Below are 23,277 nucleotides of genomic sequence, written 5' to 3' on the forward strand. Positions count from 1 at the left end.
ACTTTCCAATTCACCATACACCACCAGGCTGGATGCCACCATGGCAATGCAGGTGGCTTGTCACAGGTACACTGCCTGCATCCCAAGTTGCCCAATCCTGTGGTGTTGAGCGGGGTGTGTGTGTGGAGAATACGTGACGGGGTTGGGCCAGATGGTTACAGGAGAGTGATTTTTTTTTTTTAAAATATGCAACGCTTCATGAATTTGCGTGTCATCCTTGCGCAGGGGCCATGCTAATCTTCTCTGTATCGTTCCAATTTTAGTATATGTGCTCAGGAGAGTGATAAAAGGCAGATATATTAGCCCCAGGTTAAGTAGGTCCCTTTTCCTTGGGTAAGGTAACAGGGAAGGTTCTAGAACAATCAGGAACTTTCTGGAAACAATTAAGGCAGACAGGCTGATTTAGAACACCTGCAGCCAACCAAGAAGCTGCTAGAATCAATTAAGGCAGGCTAATCAGGGCACCTGGGTTTAAAAAAGCAGCTCACTTCAGTTTGTGGTGCGTGTGTGAGGAGCTGGGAGCAAGAGGCACTAGGAGCTGAGAGTGAGAAGGCGTACTGCTGGAGAACTGAGGAGTACAAGCATTATCAGACACCAGGAGGAAGGTCCTATGGTGAGGATAAAGAAGGTGTTGGGAGGAGGCCATGGGGAAGTAGCACAGGGAGTTGTAGCTGTCACAGCTGTTCCAGGAGGCACTCTAGACAGCTGCATTCCACAGGGCCCTGGGCTGGAACCTGGAGTCGAGGACGGGCCCGGGTTCCCCCCAAACCTCCCAACTCCCGATCAGACACAGGAGGAGTTGACCTAGACTGTGGGTTCATGAAAACAGCGAAACTGAGGGCTGCCGTGAATCTCCGAGGCGAGCAAATCTGCCAGTAAGCACAAGACCAACTAAGGTAGAGGAGGAACTTTGTCACACTACTCAACGCTATTCTGAGAGCGGTGCACATTCACTGCTGACCTGGGACTTGATCCTACAATAGTCAAATCAATGCGAGGTTTCCCAACGACATTAATAGAAGCAAGTTTTGGACACCAGCACAAAAACAGAAAAGAAAAAAAGATGACAGCCAGGGTGTCTTCTGATCTTTTAAATTCCCAAGGAGAAAACATGAAAATGTTTGCCAACTTGGTACGTAACAAAAAAGATTATGTATGTAGCAGACTTTGAGCTTATAAACAAAGGTGTGCTTTTTAAAAATCACAATTTTATTTCTTTTTTTAAAAAACACACTGCTTTCCCCCCAATGATTCAGATGAACATCTGATAAGCCACAAATCACTTTCTGTAAAATAAATAAATAAAAAATTTATAACTGATCCCTATATAGCTGAAGACATGACATAACCCCCCCCACAACCTCTTCCAGTTCAACCTACTTTAGATTTTCTACTCTTTGAACATTATCTACCGACATAGGTGTAACATATGCAACTGTTAAAATAAAAGTAGAAATTAGCTCCTTTATTCACATAACATGAACTCTTTTTATAATATTCTGTATTACAGAAGCAGTAGTATTCCTACGTAGATTCACACACACAACTTAACTTCACCTGATTCATTCCTAGTATTCTGTAACTGTGTGTTCTAGATGCTCAGTAATGGCCTATCGCAGAATATTGTAGAAATCTCTACCCAAACACTTAAGACAAATCATCTCGGGCGATTTCAAATTAAAAGCTTGTAAAATATGTAACCTCTCCTAGTTTTTGCAATTAATAGGGTATGTCTGCAATTAGCCTGACTTACAGAATGCTACACTGTTGTCATTAAAAGATGTTTTGTGAAAGTGCTGCTGTTATTATGGAGGCTCAGGAGACCAATCCCTCCTAGAGGGCAAACAGTGGACTGGTAGAAAAACAACAGCCATAAATCACATTGTCAGATAGCAGAGAGAACAGGAGTGAAACATAGGCACATGAAGGCCATTCACTAAACACAGCACAGCAGATTCCTAGTCAGGATTTACTGAACCTGTAATTAATTAAAATTTCCTTCAAGCTAAATCTTTAATAAACAAGGATTTGTGCTGACAAAGAAGAAAAACACAGCAAACACAATTTTAACAATGCATACTACAACATTTATTACCTATCATTTCAACGTATCTAGTGGATACTTGAGAGGGTGTATGGTGTAAGTTACAGCTCTTAACATAATTTAAAAGGAAGAGGGTTTTCACAGATTTCAGTGTTAAATTTTTATGTATTCTGTTCTGATACTGTAGCATTTCAGAATTCATGCTACTTTATCAGCTGGTGTATTTTTAGTCTTTAGTTTGCAATCTGCTCACAATACTCTCTATTTTGCTTAAATTAAGATGTACTTAATAGCAATGTTTGCTTTACTGGAATGTCTCAGGGAACCGATTTAGACTAATGATAAGCAGCAGTCATTGCCATGCACTAACTGGGACAGCATTAGAATAAGTTTTGCTTAATGGGGACAAATTCATCCAATGCCTAAGGGTTAAGCAGTGGTTAATTAGGCTTGAAATTCTGAGTTCTGGTATTAAGAGAGACAGCGTCAAGAAACAATGACAAAATGAAAACCTTTTTAAAAAAAATCTTGCATTTTTATTCAGAAAAGTATTTTCTGCCTTCAGACTTGAAACAATGATCTTTTTTCCTAAATCAGGGTGAAATACTGATTGTCCAGGGCCCCCCAATTCAGATTGGTCTAGTGTCCACTACAGGGCAGCATTCTGACAAGCAGCAACCCGTTTTTTTGGGCCATGTCCTATTTCTGATTATGAGCACCAGAGAAACACCTCTAACTAAACACATTCTTCCTTCCTGCTGAATATTTAAGTGTTATATTGCATGGGTTTGCTGTGATACAACCTATGTATGTGAATAAAAAAAAATCTGAACAAAACCAGACCATGAACAATCACACCAGTAAATATTGAGCCTGGTGGAAAGAAAGGTATTTCTTTTTTGAAGAGACAATTTAAGAGTGAAACTATACTGCAGTTAACCATTTCTATGGATTGTGTCTTTTTCCTTTGCAGTGCAAGGTGCCTTTGGTTTGGTTTGTTTTCTGAACAAATATTTATTTATAAATAGAGCAAAAATTGCTTATGGGTACACTGCAGAGACACATTAGCAGTACTTTGATTTCAAAGTCTGGCACTGCATGGTAAATTGTCATGTCAGAATCTGCCTGCCTTTCTGTCTTGGAGGACATATAGCCATGCTCCTGTGCACTTATAACTGGGCTATTCTGCTCTTCAACTGCCTCAAACTGACTAGACATACAAAGATGACTGCAACTTTAACAACAGGCTGTGCTTCAACCTGTGCGCGGGTGCTCTAGTTACTCACGTCTGGTCTACATTACACAATTATGTTTATGTAAAGTAGCTTATGTCGACCTAATTATGTCAACGTCTACACTACAGCCTTGCTTCTGCCGATGTAAATGCCCTACTCCACCTCCACAAGAGGCATAGGGCTTATGTCGGTGTAGTTAGCGCAAGACAGTGTCTGTGTAGATACTTCGTTATTTACATTGGCTGATTGCTGTCTTGTCAATTTCACAGCAGGTGCCATGAAACTGACAAGAAAGCTAGGCAGCTAGAGCCCAGGTGCCCCCTGCTCCCAGCTGGGAGCCGAGGCGAGAAGCTTGGGCACCCTTCTACGCACCCGCTCCCCATCGGGAGCTGGGGCAGTTGGACCCCGTTCCCCAGGGCCGAGAGCTGTGGGAGGCTTCCCCTCCCTACCCTGACTCCCAGGGGGGAATGGGGAAGTGAGAAGCCCTAGGCAGCTTCCCCTGGCTCCCAGCAGAGAACGGGGCACTCTGTCGGGAGCCTGGGAGGCAGCTGGGCTTCTGGCAGGGAGCTGCTAGCAGAGCTGAGATACCAGGCTCTAACAGCTCCCCACACTGCCCCTCTTAGGTTGGTGGAAGCGCTCCTGATGAGAATATGCACAACTGACCCAAGAAGGGTAGTGTGGACATGCATCACCGCAGTAATTACTGAGTGTAGTGTAGACATACCCTCAGAATTTTGTTGGGTGAGGAAGGTCTTTCCAACCCTCTTCTTTTCCCAGTGATGAAGTGCACTACTGGAAAGCTTTATGCTCCACTTTTATAATGGTGGTGGTGGTAAAGAAAAAACAAGTTAATCTCCCATAGCTTCAAAAACATATATTATCCCTGGGTGAGAGGAATACAGCAGATTTACAAGACTGATTGGTACAGTTCAAAACTTAGTCACCAGCACTAACAGCTTTTTTTTTTTTTTCTTTCTGAACTTCAAATTCTCATCTTGTCATGCCACATAAAAATTCAACAGGAAATGTCTGTTGCGCAGTTTTTAAAGTTTGATGATTGGAGTGATCTGAATTGGACCATTTTGACTTTATAGTTTTTTTGGTCATGTAGTAAGAATCTTTGTGCTGCAAGACCTCTTGTTTGTACATTTTAGTGATTTGCTTAGTTAACTGAACTTGCTCTTGCATTGTTTGTTAAGTCTTGCACATGACTTGGCTCATTTTGCCCCCAAAGTTCCATGCGAGAATGTTCATTGACATTAGGATTTAGCTCATATATTGATATCTTTAAAAAGGAGAACAAAGAAAAAACTTAGGAAATTATAGAGCCATCAGCCTAATTTCAGTACCTGGAAAGATATTGAAACAAAATTATTAAACAAGTCTGAAAGCATCTAGAGGATAATAGGGTCATAAGGAGTACCCAGCTGGAGGGTTACTGGCCTAGTGCATAGGGGGAAGAGCAGTAAATGTGATATATCTTGACTTTAATAAGGCTTTTGATACAGTTCCACATGATTTGCAGTCTAGATGAAAACTATAAGGTGGGTGCATAATTAGTTGAAAGACTATACTCAGAATAGTTATCAATGGACTTGCTGTGAACATGGGAGGGCGTACCCAGTGGGGCCCCACAGGGGATCAGTCCTAGGTCTGGTAATAGTCAAGATTTGCATTAATGACTTGGATAATGGAGTGCAGAGTCTGCTTATAAAATCTGCAGATGACACCAAGCTGAGAGGTGTTGCAAGCACTTTGGAGGACAGGATTAGAATTCAGGATGACCTTGACAAATTCGAGAACTGGTCTGAATTCAACAAGATGAAATTCAATAAAGACTAGTGTAAAGTATTTCACTTAGGAAGGAAAAATCAAATATAACTACAAAATGGGGAACAGCTGGCTAGGTGCCAGTACTGCTGAAAAGGATCTGGGTTTATAATGGATCATAAATTGAACAGGAGTCAACAATGTGATGCAGTTGCAAAAAAGGCTAATATCATTCTGGGCGGTATTAACCGGAGTCCAATGTTTAAGACACAGAAGGTAACTCTCCTACTCTACTCAGCGCTAATGAAGCTTCAGCTAAAGTACTGTGTCTAATTCAGGGTGCAATGCTTTAGAAAAGATGTGGATACGCTGGAAAGAGTCCAGAGGAGAGCAACAAAAATGATAAAAACATTAGAAAACCTGACCTATGAGGAAATGTTGAAGAAACTGGGCTTGTTTAGCCTTTGAGAAAAGAAGACTGAGAAGAGACCTGATAACAGTCTCCAAATATGTTAAGGGCTGTTATAAAGAGGATGGTGATCAATTGTTCTCAGTGTCCTCTAAAGGAAACAAAAAGTAACAGGCTTAAATCTGCAGCAAGAAAGATTTAGATTAGATATTGGGAAAAACTCTTTAACAGCAAGGGTAGTTAAACACTGGAAAAGGCTTCCAAAGGAGGTTTTGGAATCCCCCATCATTGGAGGTTTTTAAGAATAGGCTGGACAAACATCTTTTAGGGATGGTCTAGGTTTACGTGGTTCTGCCTCAGCGCAGGGGGCTGGACTTGATGACCTCTTGAGGGCCCTTCTAGCTCTTCATTTCTATGGTTCTACAGGGCTGTAAAGTATCATAAGAGCCTGAGCTGACAAGAGACAGAGTTAATGAGACCAGTATTTTATGTTATTCTCTCCTATACAAAGGCCTTATTGTACACCATAAGTGGAACATTATTTATGACATTCAATACGGGGCTTATTTCTTCAGACTTTTTCATCCTGAAAAATTTCAAAGCACTCTACACATCCAGGAATCACTTCACTGATCATTGAAATGAAGCTCTTTCTAGGATGAGATACCATAGCACACAACATTCCATAGCAGGCTAGGGCAGGAATACTATATCTAGTTCAAACTGCAGGTTGAATTCAGCAAGGAGGATGTAACTATCCAAATTTGACTTTTACTTGGACTCCAGGGTTATCACCCTTTATCGTCACAAAACGACCATGGTATCGTCAATGATTGTAAATGGGAAGACCTCAGTTTTATATTTCAGCCAAATGGTCTCAGAGTTTCTGCTGGGGCTGGAGCAGAGTTAAGGTGGCGTGGGTGACCGTAACTGTACATCACGTTGCTTTCAAGTGTTTAGCTTTTCTGAATGTTAACAGTAACGGATGATTTCTTTTCTTTTCAGCAAAACAACAGTGTTCTTTTGATTAAAAAACAATTTAATTCTCAACTTTCTTGCAAGGCAAAGTCACTGATATATATTTTGAAATCTTAAATCCAGTTTAGTTTCTTTTTCCCCTGAAAATTGAAAGTGGCTGGTAATGTTGCTGAAAGCCCATTTAGGCTCATGGTAACTAAAAGTAAGGAAAAGTGGTCCTAATAATCCAAAAACACTTTAGGATTGTGCCATTAATAGCTATTTGAAAAGCACCCCAATAGTGCAAAAGGTAATGCACCTCAGGCATGGACCAATAATCTATTAATGCACACCATAATGTGGCTTATAGCTGTCATGCAGCGCAATCATAGTTCTGGTGAGAAAGACAAGCAAATTTGGTTAGGCACCAGGAGAGATGCCTAACCATTCTGCCGACTTCGAGGCGGGTAATTGGCACTACAAAAAGGTTTCAGTCATTTTATATCCAGTCTCCATTAGACAATCTCCCTATAGGTTTATGCAATTCAGAACCTTTGACATTTTTATACCTAAGAAATAGCAATAAGACCAGAAGATGGACAGTAGTTAAAAGCAGCACATGGAGCACCGCCTGGCACAGAAGTCACATCAGAGTAGTACTGAGGTTCAGCAATTATGACAGAGATGTTGAGAATAAAACTAAGGGACAAGTATATTTAAAAAAACCTCAGGTCACAGAAAGCCAAAAAGTCTGCTATTTTCTTGAGTGAAACAGGAAACAGTTTGACATTTCACAATTCTCAGAGACTGGAGAGCTTCCACATCTACTCATTGGAACTGGTGGCTCCAGTGTCACTGGACTAAATAAACCTTAACGCATTGCCCAGTACTAGTTCACAGGAAAACAGTCATGGTTACATTTCGATAATGTGCAAAGTGCAACTTGGGGGGAGGGAGGGGAGAGGGGGAATCACAGCTTCAGAGGCACAGTATACCTAGATGTAAAGTGAATACAATTTTTGGGAGGGTTAATGTTTGTAAAACGCTTGGAGATCCCAGGATGCCAGGTAGTACAAGAATAATAGTACGGTGGACCTAGGTATTTTCTCAACTTCTAGTTAAAGAATTCAAGGTTCATTTGAAGATTTATAAAACTCTTGTCCTGTTGCCTCTTCAGTATACTATGCAGTTACTACCATGTCCAAAGGGCCAAGTCAATTCCTACTCAATTTTTTTTTGCCATATAGCTAAATTTTATTCATCAACTGTAGGAGCTGAATACTCTTGGCTTCTTGGGAGTCATTTGCCCCTCTCATGCATCCCAGAGCTCCTCTTACAAGACTACTGTTGTGAATGTTCTTCTGGCCAACGGCAGCTGTCTGCAGCTTCCCCTGGAACTTGTTAACACTTTTCCTGTAACCTCTGGTTAATTCAGAGGAGCCATGAATCACTCTGCAGGCCTAGCCACCACTTCCCGCAGCTCCCATTGGCCGTGAACGGTGAACCATGGCCACTGGGAGCTGCGGGCAGCTGTGCAAAAGTAAGCAAATGGTCTGGCGACCCACCAGTGAATTACCCTGACGAGCTGTGTGCGGCCCATGACCTGCAGGTTGTCCACCACTGCTCCCTCCCAATCAGGGGCAGAGTATGCTACCACTGCAGGGCTCCCAGATCCTGTTTGCCTGAAAAGCAAAAGTATCAAGCTCAAAACTCATGTGTCACATAGTAACACATTATGATATACTGCTATATTAATAAGCCAGTCCTAGAACTGTCAATTAAGAACCAAACACATCTAGGTTGTACTGAGAGAACAGGTAGATTCTGATTTTACTTTTTATCACTTTAATTTCATCTTGAGAGAAAAGCAGTTTTGCTTACTTAATCACAATTTTCATATTTATTTACTGAACTCAGTATTGGCAGCACAAAGGGGCAGCACGATCCCTGAATCAAAATACTATACAATCTGAAAAGATGAACAGCAAACTACATGTAGGTCACAGGTTTCAGAGTAATAGCCGTGTTAGTCTGTATTCGCAAAAAGAAAAGAAGTACTTGTGGCATCTTAGAGACTAACCAATTTATTTGAGCATAAAGCTTTCGTGAGCTACAGCTCACTTCATTGGATTTTACGAAGGGATTTAATTTAATCAGACACACAAACTGATCCTTTTTTGGCTATGGAGTAAGTAAGAAAAATTATGGCATATAGCCATGAGAAATGTATATGAGTTTTAGACCATGCGGATTTTCCTTGGCACCCTGGAGTAAGACATTCTCTTTCAGGGCTCCAAGGTGTTGAGTGCCATTATTGTTTTTGATGTGCAGAGCCCACAGCCTATCCTGCTGATCATTATTGTGTTTACTTGTAATTCCCCCCACCCCAGTCTGTCTGTATCCATCTGTTGTTTCTTGTCTTATACTTAAGACTGTAAGTTGCTTGAAGCAGGGAGCACCTTTTTGTTTTCTGTTTGTATAGCACCTACTACAATGGGGTGCTGGTCCATAAGTAAGGTTCCAGGTGCTATGCTAACACACATAATATTTGAAGAGACATTAGCAGAGGATATTTGATTATTCAGATGGTGGGACAGAGCGGGGAGCCCTGAAGTCTTCAGTGTACCTCTCCCCCTGCTTGTGAAAATTCTGTGTAAGTTAGACAGGTTCATTAATTAACAAAAACAGTAAAATAAGTATGTACGATTTAATTTAGAAAAACATGCAAGATATTATTGTGGTCAGTAGACTTTTAGGGCTTGAATGAAGACACACCGAGTTAATTAAGCAACAGGAAGCTATTAGCACATTTCTCAGTGTGCTGTTCACTTTTTGCTGTGTACTGTAACTATATCGATTATTTCATAATATACTTAATCAAATGCAATTAAGAGCCATATCATTGTAATAATATTACAATTCAGTAAATATTTAAAGAGAAATTTAAAAATGGTCTACTGAATTCTGAAAACTCATTTAAGCACCTGAAACTGAAGCCGAAAACAAATCTAAATTTTCCTCTCATTTTCTTTCTGACAAATACCAAATATTGAAACTTCATGTGAAATGGATTTAATCAGTTTGAGAAATGGAATAAAACTTTATAAAATTAAAGGCTACTCCAGAAGTGAAAGAGTAGCAGAGACATTGTCTGAGAAAAAAGATACACTGTCACTGCTCCAAGGAAGTGGGACTCATTGATTTAAACTGAGATAATGACCAAATAAAAATAAGTGGAAGTGTGTCTGTGTGTGTGTAGCTGGAATGAATTAAAGACTGGATCAAGGCTCTTCTGATGCAAGATAGCACGATGGAAGAATTCACCAGTACCACTAGTCTGTACATAAATAGCTTCTTAGATACACTGATCAGCTGCAGAAAAGAAGGCTAATAATTTCATACACTGTTTCCTAATTATATACAAGACAAAGGAAACAATTACACCATGGCCTTGCACAGTGGTGAGCACTTACTTGAGAGCACCTTACCTCTATGGAAATGTACAGAAAAAAGAGTTACTTAAATGATCAAGACTACACTTAACTGAGAGGGAGCTGAAGATACTCAGCACCTTTCTGGATTGAGTCTTCAGACTCAAAAATTTGAAGAGGAGGAATTTATTTGAGCTCACCATGTGGACTTGCATTACACTGCAAAAGTACCTAGAAAGGACGGCATTGATTTAGAAGAGAGCAAAAGGAAAATGTGGACTCCTGGAAATTAAACTAAGATGACAAAAGTTTAGGTTAAAATGCAAGGACAACTCTCTCCCTCCATCAGAGCATGAGCCGTGTTTGGAATTTTTTGCCTCTGGAGGTAGAAGAATCCAATGTGACAAGATTCAAGAAAGACGTGTTGAATATTACATGGACATCACCAACACAATAGGGTGTAAACAGGGTTAGATGACATGGTATGGGAATTTTTGCTCACATGCACATGGTTAAACTAATCCTCAGACATGGGGGTCAAGAAGGATTCCCTTCCCCCAGGGCACATTGGAAGGGGTCTGGGATGGTTTTTAGTATGTTAGAATATTGTCAGCTATGGCATGGTGAACAATAAATTCCATGCGAGAGCAGCAGAATAGCACTACTTACTATGGCAGCATGCATTAATGTGGAGACCAATACACACTTCTTGGTTACAATACTGTTTAGTCATCACTTTTTTTCGCTGGGTTTCCCAGAGAATCTATGCACATCACTGAGAATATTTTAAAGGATAAAACAATTAAAAAACCCTGAAAAGTCAAGCATACACACAAATCTTCAGGAATAATGGATATACAACCCTATGTACTGAGATAACACACACACTTTTCAAATGTTACCTTTTTGTTGGTGTAAGAGCCAGTTTCATGTAGAACTGCAACTCTAAAGGGAGGCCACCAACTATGGAATTCTTTCACCCACTGATGCATCACTGTGGCTGGACACACAATCACTGTTGGGCCCAAACCTTTAAACCTAAAATAAAACATTCAGGAAGAAAACATTAATGTGAAATAAATACGCTATATTAAATGACCCATTAAAATAACCAACAGACACTCAATAGTTCAAGCAGAATACGCGAGCTAAGGACATTGATTGGCTTTCTTTTTTTAAAGCATCTGATGAAAGGGGTAAAGGGTACAGCTACAACAGTTGAACAGTTAATGGATGCATTTATCAATATAAATACAGAAATAGAAAAGCTCCAAACAAAATAGTAAAAGGGCACTGTGGTAACGCAAATCAGATTTAGGATGCACAAAGCCTCTTTAAAAGAACCGAAAATATCAACTGCCAACAGCTTTGTTACTTGCATGCTGGCTAAAAACAAATGGGGGCTTACATTCTCTCAAGTATCTTATTATACATAATGTGGGTGAGGTAAGGTCTTTTATTGCACCAATTTCTGTTAGTGAAAGAGACAACCTTTCAAGCTCCAGGGAACTCTTCTTCAGGTCTGGGAAGGTAAACAGTGTCACTGCTAAATACAAGGTGGAACAGATAAGGAGTTAACACATGTTGCAAGACACCATTCAAGACGAAGTGGTCAGTCATAGGGCAAAGGAGGGTTAGAGGGTTACAGATTGGTGTAATGAGACATAAAAAGTATCTCTATTGCATACATGATTTTTAGTGTCTAGCACAGTTATGAATTTAAGCTCCCAGGCTCGTCTTTTAAGGTGTTATGCAGGTTTCCTTTCAGAAAACGGACTGAGAGGTCAGATATGAAAGTGATCTTTTTGTGAAAAAAGTGTTTGCCCACATCATTATACACTAACATTTTGCATTACGTTGGTAATACAGAATATACAGCTTTAAAACCAAAAATACCCAGCGTTCTGACTATTTTTGGGCTCTGTCTTGTATCCTTTTTATTAAAGACACACAATTAGAGCACATTTCATATTCAAGCTCTTTATAAGCAACTACTTCAACACCCTATGAGGCAATATCAAACACCACTTTTAGAAGTGGGGATACTGAGGCAGACAGGCAAAACAATCTGCTGAAATCTACAGAGGAAGTCAGTGTCAGAGCTGGGATTAATACTTCCCTGGCTCTCAATTCTTTTGTTCACATCTAACCCCCTTCTCTCTCTCTCTCTCTGAGGAAGAGCATACTGTTAGGAACAAACTCCAAGAAGCTATAGTTGAATTCATAGCTATCCTGCTCTTCAGAAGGAAAATACTTTCTCTCTCTCTCTCTTTTTTTTTTTTAAATGAGACACACACAACAGGGTTAGTCCAGGTAGAAACACTGATAGACTATCACAGAGAAGATACAACAGCAGGAAAAATCTCAACACAAAATGATACTGTTTTACTGTTCAAATATTCTCTACCTTGAAACATCAACATGAATAAATAAGTCATCTTTACCACAATCACATACATCTGTGTTTTCAATCTTGCAAAACTGGTGGAAAATCATGTGCATTTCAAGAGGTATTATCTGTGAGAGACTAAAGACAAGTCACTAAACACCTCTAGATTACTGGTAAGTGGCCAGGAAGGAAACAAACTAGAACAGCCACAAACAAAAGATAACAGCATTTCAGAGACTGGGGACATTTTATGAAGGATTCCGGTTATTTAACGTATCGGTTTCCAGAATGACAAGAGATCCTCCCCATTGTAAAGATGGGGAATGGCAGCACAGAGAGATTAAATTACTTGCCCAAGGTCACACAGGAAGTTTGTAGCAGAGTTGAGACTTGAACCCAGGCCTCCCACATCTTAATCTACTGCTCTAACCACTGGACCATCCTTCTTCAGACTGTAAACTCTTCAGGCAGGGACCATGGCTTTTTCTTTTTCTTTTGCTTAAATCTGAAAAGCTCCATGCCAAGTTAACAAAGCGACAGGCTATTCAAATGTTTACTCATAAACAGCAGAACAACACAGGCTCCTCATTATAAACAACCAGTCTCAACTAGTTTAGAATAATCCCTAATTAGTATAATTCTCTGACATTTCTATCACTCTCGTAATCCCTGTCGGATACTGCTAATCCTTTGTCCCCTGTACACTTCAGCAGTTTCTTTAAAACCACATGGGGTAAGCGTTTAGCCAGCCAGCGTGGACAGGCCCAAATAGCATGTTTGACAACTGAAACAGAAAGCTCGACTTGAGCAGCTGAAGTAGTATTTAAAATGGATTCAGAAAACAAGGTACAGCACTTGGGTAGCATTGGCATAAATCCTCTCTGCCAGTGCTACACACTCAAAACTCCAAACCAAAAATCTCCCCAGCGGTGTAAAGTTTGCCACTTTTGGTTTGCAGGGGGTTTGATCAGTTTTGTAATCTGTTCCACTTCACAGGTGTTTGTGACCCACCCACCCTTCCCTGGAAGTTCATTTCAAAGTAACACACTGGTGGAAAAGCTTCTGATCAAAAACATGTAAAACAATGAGTTGAAACTGTGAATCCCTCCCTAGAACTCAGGGGTTCATTTAAAAAAAAAAAAAAAATCAGTTCAGGTTTGTTCACTGGGTTCACAAACCTGGGCAAAGTTTGGAGGTCTGATATAACCCAAACCCAAGCAAGTTTCACCCAATTTCAAGAGCGTTTAAACACAGTTTAAAAACAAAAAGAGCTAAAACTATGGAAACAAACTGAATCAGAACTCACAAAGAGCTTCCAATGAAGAGAGAGGGAGAGAAGCGCAACCTGGCTCGTTCTTTGGCGCTCAAAAGGCCAACATCAAGAGATACGATGTTTTTGTGGGCACTTTCATTCACAATTGATTTAGTTCTTGGGTTAACATACCACAAATTCATAGATATTAAGGTCAGAAGGGACCATTATGATCATCTAGTTCGACCTCCTGCACAACGCAGGCCACAGAATCTCACCCACCCACTCCTGCGAAAAACCTCTCACCTATGTCTGAGCTATTGAAGTCCTCAAATCGTGGTTTAAAGACTTCAAGGAGCAAGTGACCCGTGCCCCATGCTACAGAGGAAGGCGAAAAACCTCCAGGGCCTTTTCCAATCTGCCCTGGAGGAAAATTCCTTCCCAACACCAAATATGGCGATCAGCTAAACCCTGAGCATATGGGCAAGATTCACTAGCCAGATACCCAGGAAAGAATTTTCTGTAGTAACTCAGATCCCACCCCATCTAGCATCCCAACACAGGCCATTGGACCTATTTACTGTGAATAGTTAAAGATCAATTAAGTGCCAAAAGCACGTTATCCCATCATACCATCTCCTCCATAAACTTCTTTTATTGAAGCCTTTTCCCCATAATACGATATTAATGAGAGATCTGAGCAATAATCCAATATACCATACTCTTTCATTATGGATCACAGGATATGAATATTGATGGTTAACTGATTTGAGTCTGCTGCTTATTATTAGCACTGGCTGCAGCACTCAAAGGATTCCTACTGAAGACAGGCAGGTTTTCATGTCTAGCCCCAAATTTCAGGGCTGGCTTTTTGTTTCCCTAGGCTCAATGTGGCATTCTGTTTTGTAAACTTCTAACAGAAATTAGACTGCTCATCAATGATCTAATGAAATCCTACCATCTTCTGATTTGTTCAACTGCAACATAAAAAGCGAGACTTGTAATACAAGCCAAAGTAGTTATCAGATACCTAGTTAATATAAAACTACTGAAAATCTTCAGTGCTGTTAGGACACTACAGACAGTATTGAGAAGGAACTTTGCCTTTAAATATTCATATTCAGTGGATTATCACTCTCAAAATTACCACAGCAGCTAGTTTCTCATGCTTGGTTTCAATTGAGATGAATTGTTTCGGAGGTTTAGAGAAAATCCATTCTAGCTACCTGAGGAGGTCAGAGAGAAAAAAAGGAAAAATATTGACCTGTAAATCTCAGAGGGTTTTAATTATAATAGATTTCTAACTCTTGAATCCACCTCCCAGTGAATTACCAGCCTTGCAAAGTTACTCATTTTCTTCAGACTGGTAGCCATGTTAGTCTGTATCACCAAAACCAACAAGGAGTCCTTGTGGCACCTTAGAGACAAAAAAATTTATTTGGGCATAAGCCCACGAAAACTTATGCCCAAATAAATTTGTTAATTTCTAAGGTGCTACAAGGACTCCTCGTTGTTTACACTTTCTTCACTGGCAGGCAGTGGGTTATCCAGCTGAAAGGGTACAGCAGGCCCTCCTGCCTCTAAGGTTGTCTAGACTTTGAGCTGGAGGTGTAATTCCCATGTCAAGGGAATACAATAGTGTAACCATGGCACTGTAAACCGCTATGCTTCTTGAGTAAATACCTGTCTAACACATACTTGGATGGCCAACCCCTCCTGACACCAGAGCTACACTCTATTTTTAACACACTAGCTCAATCAAAACTAGTGAGAATATGTATTCTCGAGCTGGGAATTACATCTCCTCAAACTGTAGACACAGCCTCAGAGAGAAAGTGAAATGCATCAAAATGATATTCAAGACCCATGTGATTAATATAATTATGCCTTAGCAGGCCTGCCGAGGAAAAGCAACAAAAAATGCAGCCAGCCAACTAGCTGACCATTTGGACATGCTTCTCTTGGAGACAGTTTGACTTAATGCATCTGACTGAAGTGAGAGAAAAATCTGGAGGATGTTCTAAGGACCTCAGTACACTCCAGATGAAGGACAAGGGTCCTTTTAACAAAGCGTTTGTGAAGTTTTGCCAAAATCTGCACAGAAAACAGAGCAGGAATGTATCTACCTGCAGCAAATGAAACAGCAGCCAAATATACTCTGATGGATAGGATCTGTAACCAAGAGTGAGAAGGGCAAAGAAGGTTGGTAAACAGTTGTTTGGGAGATAAATAAAATGATCCACAACTAGGTCTTTTCACTGCAGTTCACAAACCTTTTCCAGTTGAAATTATATGTCAAAAGATGCCTTCTGGGAAGCTAGAATCACTTGGACACCTGCTCAGAAACAGCAACCTCTTCAATGTCTACCCTATCAGGAGCCATGCTTATAATATTCCAGGGTATTATGCAGAGAAGGAACATGTTTGTCTGCTCATGCATGCCGAGGTCCTCATTTTGATGCGATCAGCAACTGCCAAGTAAGAACTAATTCTGTGTCAGTCAATCACTACTAGGCCAGAAGAAGTAGGGAGGCAGAGGGACGGTATGGCTTATGCGATGGTCCAAGTACACAGACAAAGGAAGACATTTATGGCCACTATGGTATGAGTCTCTGACTCTGATTTCTTATGTAGTAAATTAGCAGATGTGCCACAGATACTTTCCCAGCCTTTTATCCAGGACCACTCATGATGGTGTATTAGGGTAAGCTCAGTCTGTCTGCAAAATAGTTTTGCCCATCCTTATCAAATAAGTGACATGACATGCAGAAGTATCTTTTAGGGACAGTTTCCAATTCCACCCTGCAGGGCTTTCCAACAAAGGAAGTGAGACGCCCTTCTCCCCTATCGTATTCTCATCAGCGTTCAGTCAATCTGGATCAGATGCACCTCTTGAGATACTAAGGGGTAAAATCCTGGTCCCATTGATGTCAATGGCAAAACTCCCACTGATTTCAATGGGGCCAAGATTTCACTGTAGATCTTCAAAACCCCAAACATCACAAACAGCACAAAATGCTACACTTATCTCCAGGCCATTTATATGAAGTGTGGATTCCTGAAGAGACTTATGCCAGCATTGTCAACCCTTGGTGTCTATAGTTAGGCTCCTGAATCTTTACTTTGTGGAAGCTGGGGTTGCTCTGCACTTCTGAAAATGAGGCAACTTCTATTTAGGGCATAACCTAAGACACCCAATTTGGAAAATTTGGCTTCTAGTGCCCTCATTGCAATGTCCCTCTCTGTGGACTTCCCATCCCATGACTGGAATCAGATATCTGAAAGTACTTTCTACATTGTAAATGCTCTATAGACTTCCCCCAAATAGTGCATCTCAGAGGGAGCCTGTCACCTGGATATGGTGAATCTGTCTTGCTTGTTGCCATGGGGCCTCAAGGGTTTATAGAGGCGACTCATGTAGGGGCCACATTTACCAGGAACATTGGTCCAGCCATTACTGTCTTTATTGAAACCTGATCTCTCTGTCATATCCGTCATGCCAAGTACATACTTCATACTTACAGGACAGGGGACTCTATTCTGGGCCACAGCGACTCTGAAAAAGATTTGTGGGTGATGATGGATAATCAGCTGAACATGAGCTTCCAGTGCAATGCTGTGGCCAGATGGGCTAATAAAATCCTTGGATGAATAGTGGAATCCTGAGGAGTAGAGAGGGTATTTTACCTCTGTATTTGACACTGATGTGACCACTGCTGGTATACTGTCTCCAGTTCTGGTGTCCACAATTCAAGAAGGATGCTGATAAATTGGAGAGGGTTCAGAGAAAAGCCACAAGAATGATTTAAATATTAGAAAACACACCTGATAGTGACAAACTCAAGGAGTTCTAACTATGTAGCTTAACAAAGAGAAAGTTAAGGGTTGACTTGATCATTGTCTATAAGTACCTACCATGGGGAACAAAATTTGATAATGGGCTCTTCAATTGACCAGAGAACGGTATAACACCATTCAATGGCTGAAAGTTGAAGCCAGACACATTCAGACTGGAAATTAAATGCAAATTTTTAAACAGTGAGACTAATTAACCATTGGTACAATTTATCAAGCGTCATGGTGGATTCGCCATCATTAGCAATTTTAAAAATCAAGACTGGATGTTTCTCTATAGATCTGCTCTAGGAATTATTTTGGGGATGTTCTATTGCCTGTGTTACAGAGGAGGTCAGACTAGATCATCACAGTGATCCCTCCTGGCCTTGGAATCGATTACTCTAACAAGGGGGAAGGAAAACTTGCTTATGTTTCCCAGATCTAACCTTCATCTTGTCCTCATTCAAAGTTCTCCTCAAAACTCATTTTTGCAAAGCCTATCAACTCCAGTTCCCGCAATGAAATGAAACAGATGTAATTACCTTTTTAATAAAAGGACATCACTAACAAGTAACCCATACTGTCATGGCACCTTTTATATCTTGCTCTTCTTGAGAAAGGCAGTATCTCCCCCCGACTTCTGTCACCATTCCCACACTCTCTATAGCTTCAGCCAACTAATAATGTCAACTAAGCTTCAGTGTGTACTTTGTCTTTTTATTTTCCTGTGACACACTATGCTCACTAATGACTGCAATATGAAATAAGAAGTAAGTAGGACAAGCAAGGCTGCTACTTGACTACACTCGTACTCCCCGAGTTGTTAACCCTACTGCAGCTGAACTACTATTAACAACTGTTTAAAACATTTTGAAAAATTACTGTGGGCTACAAAGTTTAAGTAATTACTCAAGGAGAGACCGTGAGTAAGTGGCATGGCTGGGATTAGAATTTGAGGCACGTGGTTGTGTGTGTAGCAGGGTGTTTCCTGACGCCTAGTAGCATGCTTTGCTAGTAAACCCATGCAGATATTTCAGTAATTATGCTACTACGGTATTTTCAGATCTACCACTGCCGCCAACTACCAAGGCCAAAGAGAAAATTCTGGTCAGATCATGTCTACAACATCTGAAATGTGATAGCACCTTGAGCACTCCAAGTATTAGCTGAAGATATCAGTATTTCCTGCTCAGCAAAAGCAAACCGTCTTCAAAAAGAAATTGGGGCATGAACTAGACAGCACTAAAGACAATTAGGTAAACATACTTTTGTTGATATGATATTAGAAAATTGCCACCTGTACTGAAACAGAAGCACTCCTATCTCAACAGAATTTAACATGTTCACTGATGTTGTCTGGAAGGGCACAGGAAAATAAACTACAGGGCTCTGCCAATTGTATAACCTGATGGCAAAGTTCCTCTCTCTGGGGCAGGTCTCTCTCAATCTCTCCTCTTGAAGCTGTTCAACTCTGTATAAAATACTTGAGTAGCCACTAGGGGGTGGGGGCAAAGAGGAAGGGAGGGGAGAGAGAGAAAAAATGACTATAGCCTGGTGGTTAGAATGCTCACCTAGTAGAACAGCTTCAATGGGAGAGACTGAGAAGATGTCTGCCCAGATTACTCAACAGCCCAGAGATTAGGGTACTCTGCTGTGAGGTAGGAGACCCAAGCTCAAATCCTTGTTCCACATCAGGCAGATGGGGAATTTGAACCAGAGTCTCCCATATCTCAAGTGAGTGCTCTAAACACTGGGCTAAAAGTTATAAAGAAAGGCACGGACACCACCATCATCTCCTCCTCCCGCTTTGTGAATCTAGACTTTTTAAAAGGCCAGAAACAAAGTGGTTCAGGTCAAATGACATGCTTCGTTTAACTTAAAATTGACTTTTGATTCTCTGAAATTTACCACAATTTTTGGCTTTAGTTCTGGTTGTAGTGAATTTTTTGGAAATCCCAGTGAACCAAAAAAATCAGTTATTTTCCCACCTCAAGGCTGGGGAAGGAAGCAATGTCCTTTATACTTGTGTCCTCTTCCCAGCTAGTAAAGCTACTTGGGGGTAAAATCGTTCTAGAAAGATGCTATATTTTGTAAGTCATTTTAACAGCATTTATGTCCGTGCTAAGTATTCATTATGCAAAGATTTAATTCAGTTTGAAAATCGCTTTTCATTACTTATTTTCTACTCTTCGTAAATCTATTTAGTAATTTGAGATCCTAAGTTAGAAGGTGCTATAGAACTACAAAGTATTAGTACTATCATGCATGCACTTGGTATTCCAGGATTTAGAAGAATCTTCTTCTGGTAATCTGTCTCATCCACAGATAAGAATAAATTCCTTCTTTAGGTACTACTCAGCAATACATGGAAGGAGTAATAAGGGGTGTGATATGGAAGTCTGGTCAACCTAAAGAATGGCTTTCAGAAGAAGAAACAGATGTAGATTTATCTGTTCTGGTCTTTAAAAAGATTCTGCAAGGATATTCCATTACCCACGAGAAGCTCTGACTTTCATCCTGAATATGCTTGTTACTTCCTGTAAAGCATTCACCTGGTGTCTTGCCAGAACAAATATTTTAATGTAAAATTTAATAAATGGAACTAAAGGTATTACATCTAATTTAAAATTCCATATTGTGTAAACTATTGATATTAACGTAATTGAGTTTGTAAACAATCCATTTGTGTAAGCTAACCTTAGACATTGTATTGACCCAAAATTTCTAGTGTGGCTCATCTGCAACATGAAGCATCAATGCCTGGAATTCATTAAAAGTGTTACATGTTTAATTTTTCCTGCCCTACAGCTCCATTGTCTCGTAAAAAATTTCCTTTGATGTCCCCCACTAAAAGAATTAAAGGAATAATGTAATTGAAATGTCATTAATAATTCACAGGACCCTCCTCCACCAGCAATACATCTGATGAAATATTAATTGAGCTCCACAGACTGACAGTCTGCAGAGGAGCACTTGCCTGTAATTTGAACCACGAGTCCTGATCTTGCTGTAGCTCAGACCTGCCAAGAAGGCAATTATCTGGATGGTCTTGCCCAATCCCATCTCATCTCCCAGAATTCCTCCTGCCTGCTGGCAGTGCAATTCCCAGAGCCACCTAACACCTGTCTGCTGGTACCTACAACAACAAGGAAAAAACATGGCAAATGTTTGATAATACAGATCATAACAGAAAGTACTCATGAAATAATCATTTGGCAAGGTTCTAATACTAGTTACAGTAACATGCTGCATGTGTGTTTTACATAAGTGCTGTATTTACAAGGTCATGCATTTTTGATGCACTTAGACATTATACGTGACAAATTCATTCTTTATGCAATGCTAAAGCATTTCTAATTAAACTGATAGACATGGTAATTACAGGGTATTTTATTTCATGTATTTTAAAAAATACTCTTAGAAGTAACTTGGGAAGCTGCTCTAACATCCACATTTTTATTATCCTTTCAGAAAGCGGAACTTTAACAGGTAGGGGTCTAGTAAGATACACCATTTAGACTTAATTGGAAGGTTAGGTTTGTAATTGGTGATGCATGGGATTTATGCTTCACTACAAGAGGGGTTAGGTTTGTTAAAGCTTGTTTATTTTATATACAACCAGAAATTCATTTAACAGAATTCAGTCTCTTTAAATAAGGAAAAAGCTGACAGATGTCAAAAATATTTTGGAAGGCAAAGAAACAAAGATCTGTCTCAGAGAGTAGGATGTCACTTGCTGGAGGATTCTCTGCTCCTTGAAGTCTGTAAACTACTATTTGAGGACTTCAATAGCACAGATATAGGTGTGAGGTTTTTTGCAGGAGTGGTGGGTGAAATTCTGTGGCCTGCGTTGTGCAGGAGGTCAGACTAGATGATCATAATGGTCCCTTCTGACCTAAATATCTATGAATCTATGTAGCAATATGTTACTAGAGGATACCAGTGCACTTACAATTCAAAGTGAAAGACTGGAAACAGAATGAACAGTCATGTAGAATACACCCCAATCTAAACACAGATTAACAAAAGAATGTAAAATGAAAAATCAAGAAGGTCGGATTTGGGAGGCCAGATCGAGACTGATTTTAGGACATGCTTTTTTATAATAATATGTAATAGTGCAAGCAGGAATTATACTAATTAAAACAGATGCAATTTAAACTGAAAGGACAAGGTGAAAAAAAATGAAGCAAGATAGACTTAAAAATGTAAGTCATTTAAAGGGAAATACCAAGGCGGTTGAAGCATTTGTGTATCTCCAACATGCATATTGAGTGGAGCAGAGGTTGAGTATAGAGGTGTAGCTACTGACAGAATGGGGACAGTTCATACAGTGTACTCTCTTACACTTTCTTTTGTAATTCGGTTTTCCTTCCTTGAGTGAAGAATATTTAGGAACACTCTGGCCTACTAACACTCATGTCTACAAACTCCTTATAAACGACTACTATGGTTTTACTGATCATTACACACATTTGGGATGTGTTTCTTAACTTAGGTATTTAGATGGAAAGCTAAATGAGATAAGAATGAAAAAAGGGATTTGAGAAGATCAAAGAATCATCTAACACCACAAATGTTATCACTTGAGGGATCACATTATAGCATGATGATGCCCCAAATGTATTACAAAAGGATCCCCCTAAACATAACATTTGTAGCGTGAATGGACCCAACGTTTTTCAGGAAGGAAAAAGCTAAAAATGAAGAAAGGTTTGCAGAATTACAGTATTACTAGTTATAACTGGAGTTAGGGACCTCCCCAAAAGCAATAGCAGAGGTATTATGGTCTGACACCTTAATGAGATAACGACAGCCATTTAAGAGTATTGAAATGCAAACACTACCAAGGAATGTCGATTCAAAGAATCAAATACCTTTGCCCCTTTCACTGATTTTAGATCAGAAGTAGTTCTTAACAGCAGTTTTTAATTAAGACCAATTAGCATAACAGTTGTTTCCCAAGCATACCTGGAATGTTACTCATCATTAACGAGGTAAACTATTAATCTGCATGAAGAAAAGGAGTACTTGTGGCACCTTAGAGACTAACCAATTTATTTGAGCATAAGCTTTCGTGAGCTACAGCTCACTTCATCGGATGCATTCAGTGGAAAATACAGTGGGGAGATTTATATACATAGAGAACATGAAACAATGGGTGTTACCATACACAGTGTAACGAGAGAGATCACTTAAGGTGAGCTATTATAAGCCCGAGAACCGGAGAGCTGGGGGGAAAAAACCTTTTGTAGTGATGATCAAGGTAGGCCATTTCCAGAAGTTGACAAAAACATCTGAGGAACAGTGGGGGGTGGAGGGGGGGAATAAACATGGGGAAATAGGTTTCAGAGTAACAGCCCTGTTAGTCTGTATTCGCAAAAAGAAAAGGAGTACTAACCAATTCATTTGAGCATAAACTTTCGTGAGCTACAGCTCCAATGAAGTGAGCTGTAGCTCACAAAAGCTTATGCTCAAATAAATTGGTTAGTCTCTAAGGTGCCACAAGTACTCCTTTTCTTCATGGGGAAATAGTTTTACTTTGTGTAATGACCCATCCACTCCTAGTCTTTATTCAACTTTATCCCCCTAACCCAGGAACCTATCCTTGCAACAAAGCCCGTTGCCAACTGTGTCCACATATCTATTCAGGGGACACCATCATAGGGCCTAATCACATCAGCCACACTATCAGAGGCTTGTTCACCTGCACATCTACCAATGTGATATATGCCATCATCTGCCAGCAATGCCCCCCTGCCATGTACATTGGCCAAACTGGACAGTCTCTATGTAAAAGAATGGATACAGATCAGACGTCAAGAATTATAACATTCAAAAACCAGTCGGAGAACACTTCAGTCTCTTTGGTCACTCGATTACACACCTAAAAGTGGCAATTCTTCAACAAAAAAACTTCAAAAACAGACTCCAACGAGAGACTGCTGAATTG

At 40.1% G+C, this 23,277-nt stretch overlaps 1 protein-coding gene and 1 non-coding gene across 5 annotated transcripts in view; both read right to left on the bottom strand.

Moving 5' to 3' along the window:
* Positions 1 to 23,277, bottom strand: part of ERCC6 (ERCC excision repair 6, chromatin remodeling factor) — an 80,861-nt gene that overhangs the window by 25,461 nt on the left and 32,123 nt on the right. For 3 of the 4 annotated variants that reach the window (XM_073353085.2, XM_073353081.2, XM_073353083.2), the window contains 3 exons: positions 20,302 to 20,460; positions 17,175 to 17,249; positions 10,749 to 10,884 (listed from right to left, as the gene is read on the bottom strand). In XM_073353085.2, coding sequence (XP_073209186.1) covers positions 10,749 to 10,884; positions 17,175 to 17,249; positions 20,302 to 20,460 — 370 coding nt within the window. The remainder of the gene's footprint in view (positions 1 to 10,748; positions 10,885 to 17,174; positions 17,250 to 20,301; positions 20,461 to 23,277) is intronic. The other variant, XM_073353082.2, reaches the window with a different exon arrangement.
* Positions 181 to 284, bottom strand: LOC140915414 (U6 spliceosomal RNA). Its single transcript, XR_012160150.1, has one exon. It is a non-coding gene; the product is annotated as a U6 spliceosomal RNA (small nuclear RNA).

The sequence above is a fragment of the Lepidochelys kempii genome, chromosome 7, assembly GCF_965140285.1.
Source record: "Lepidochelys kempii isolate rLepKem1 chromosome 7, rLepKem1.hap1, whole genome shotgun sequence".
Lineage (NCBI taxonomy): Eukaryota > Metazoa > Chordata > Testudines > Cheloniidae > Lepidochelys > Lepidochelys kempii.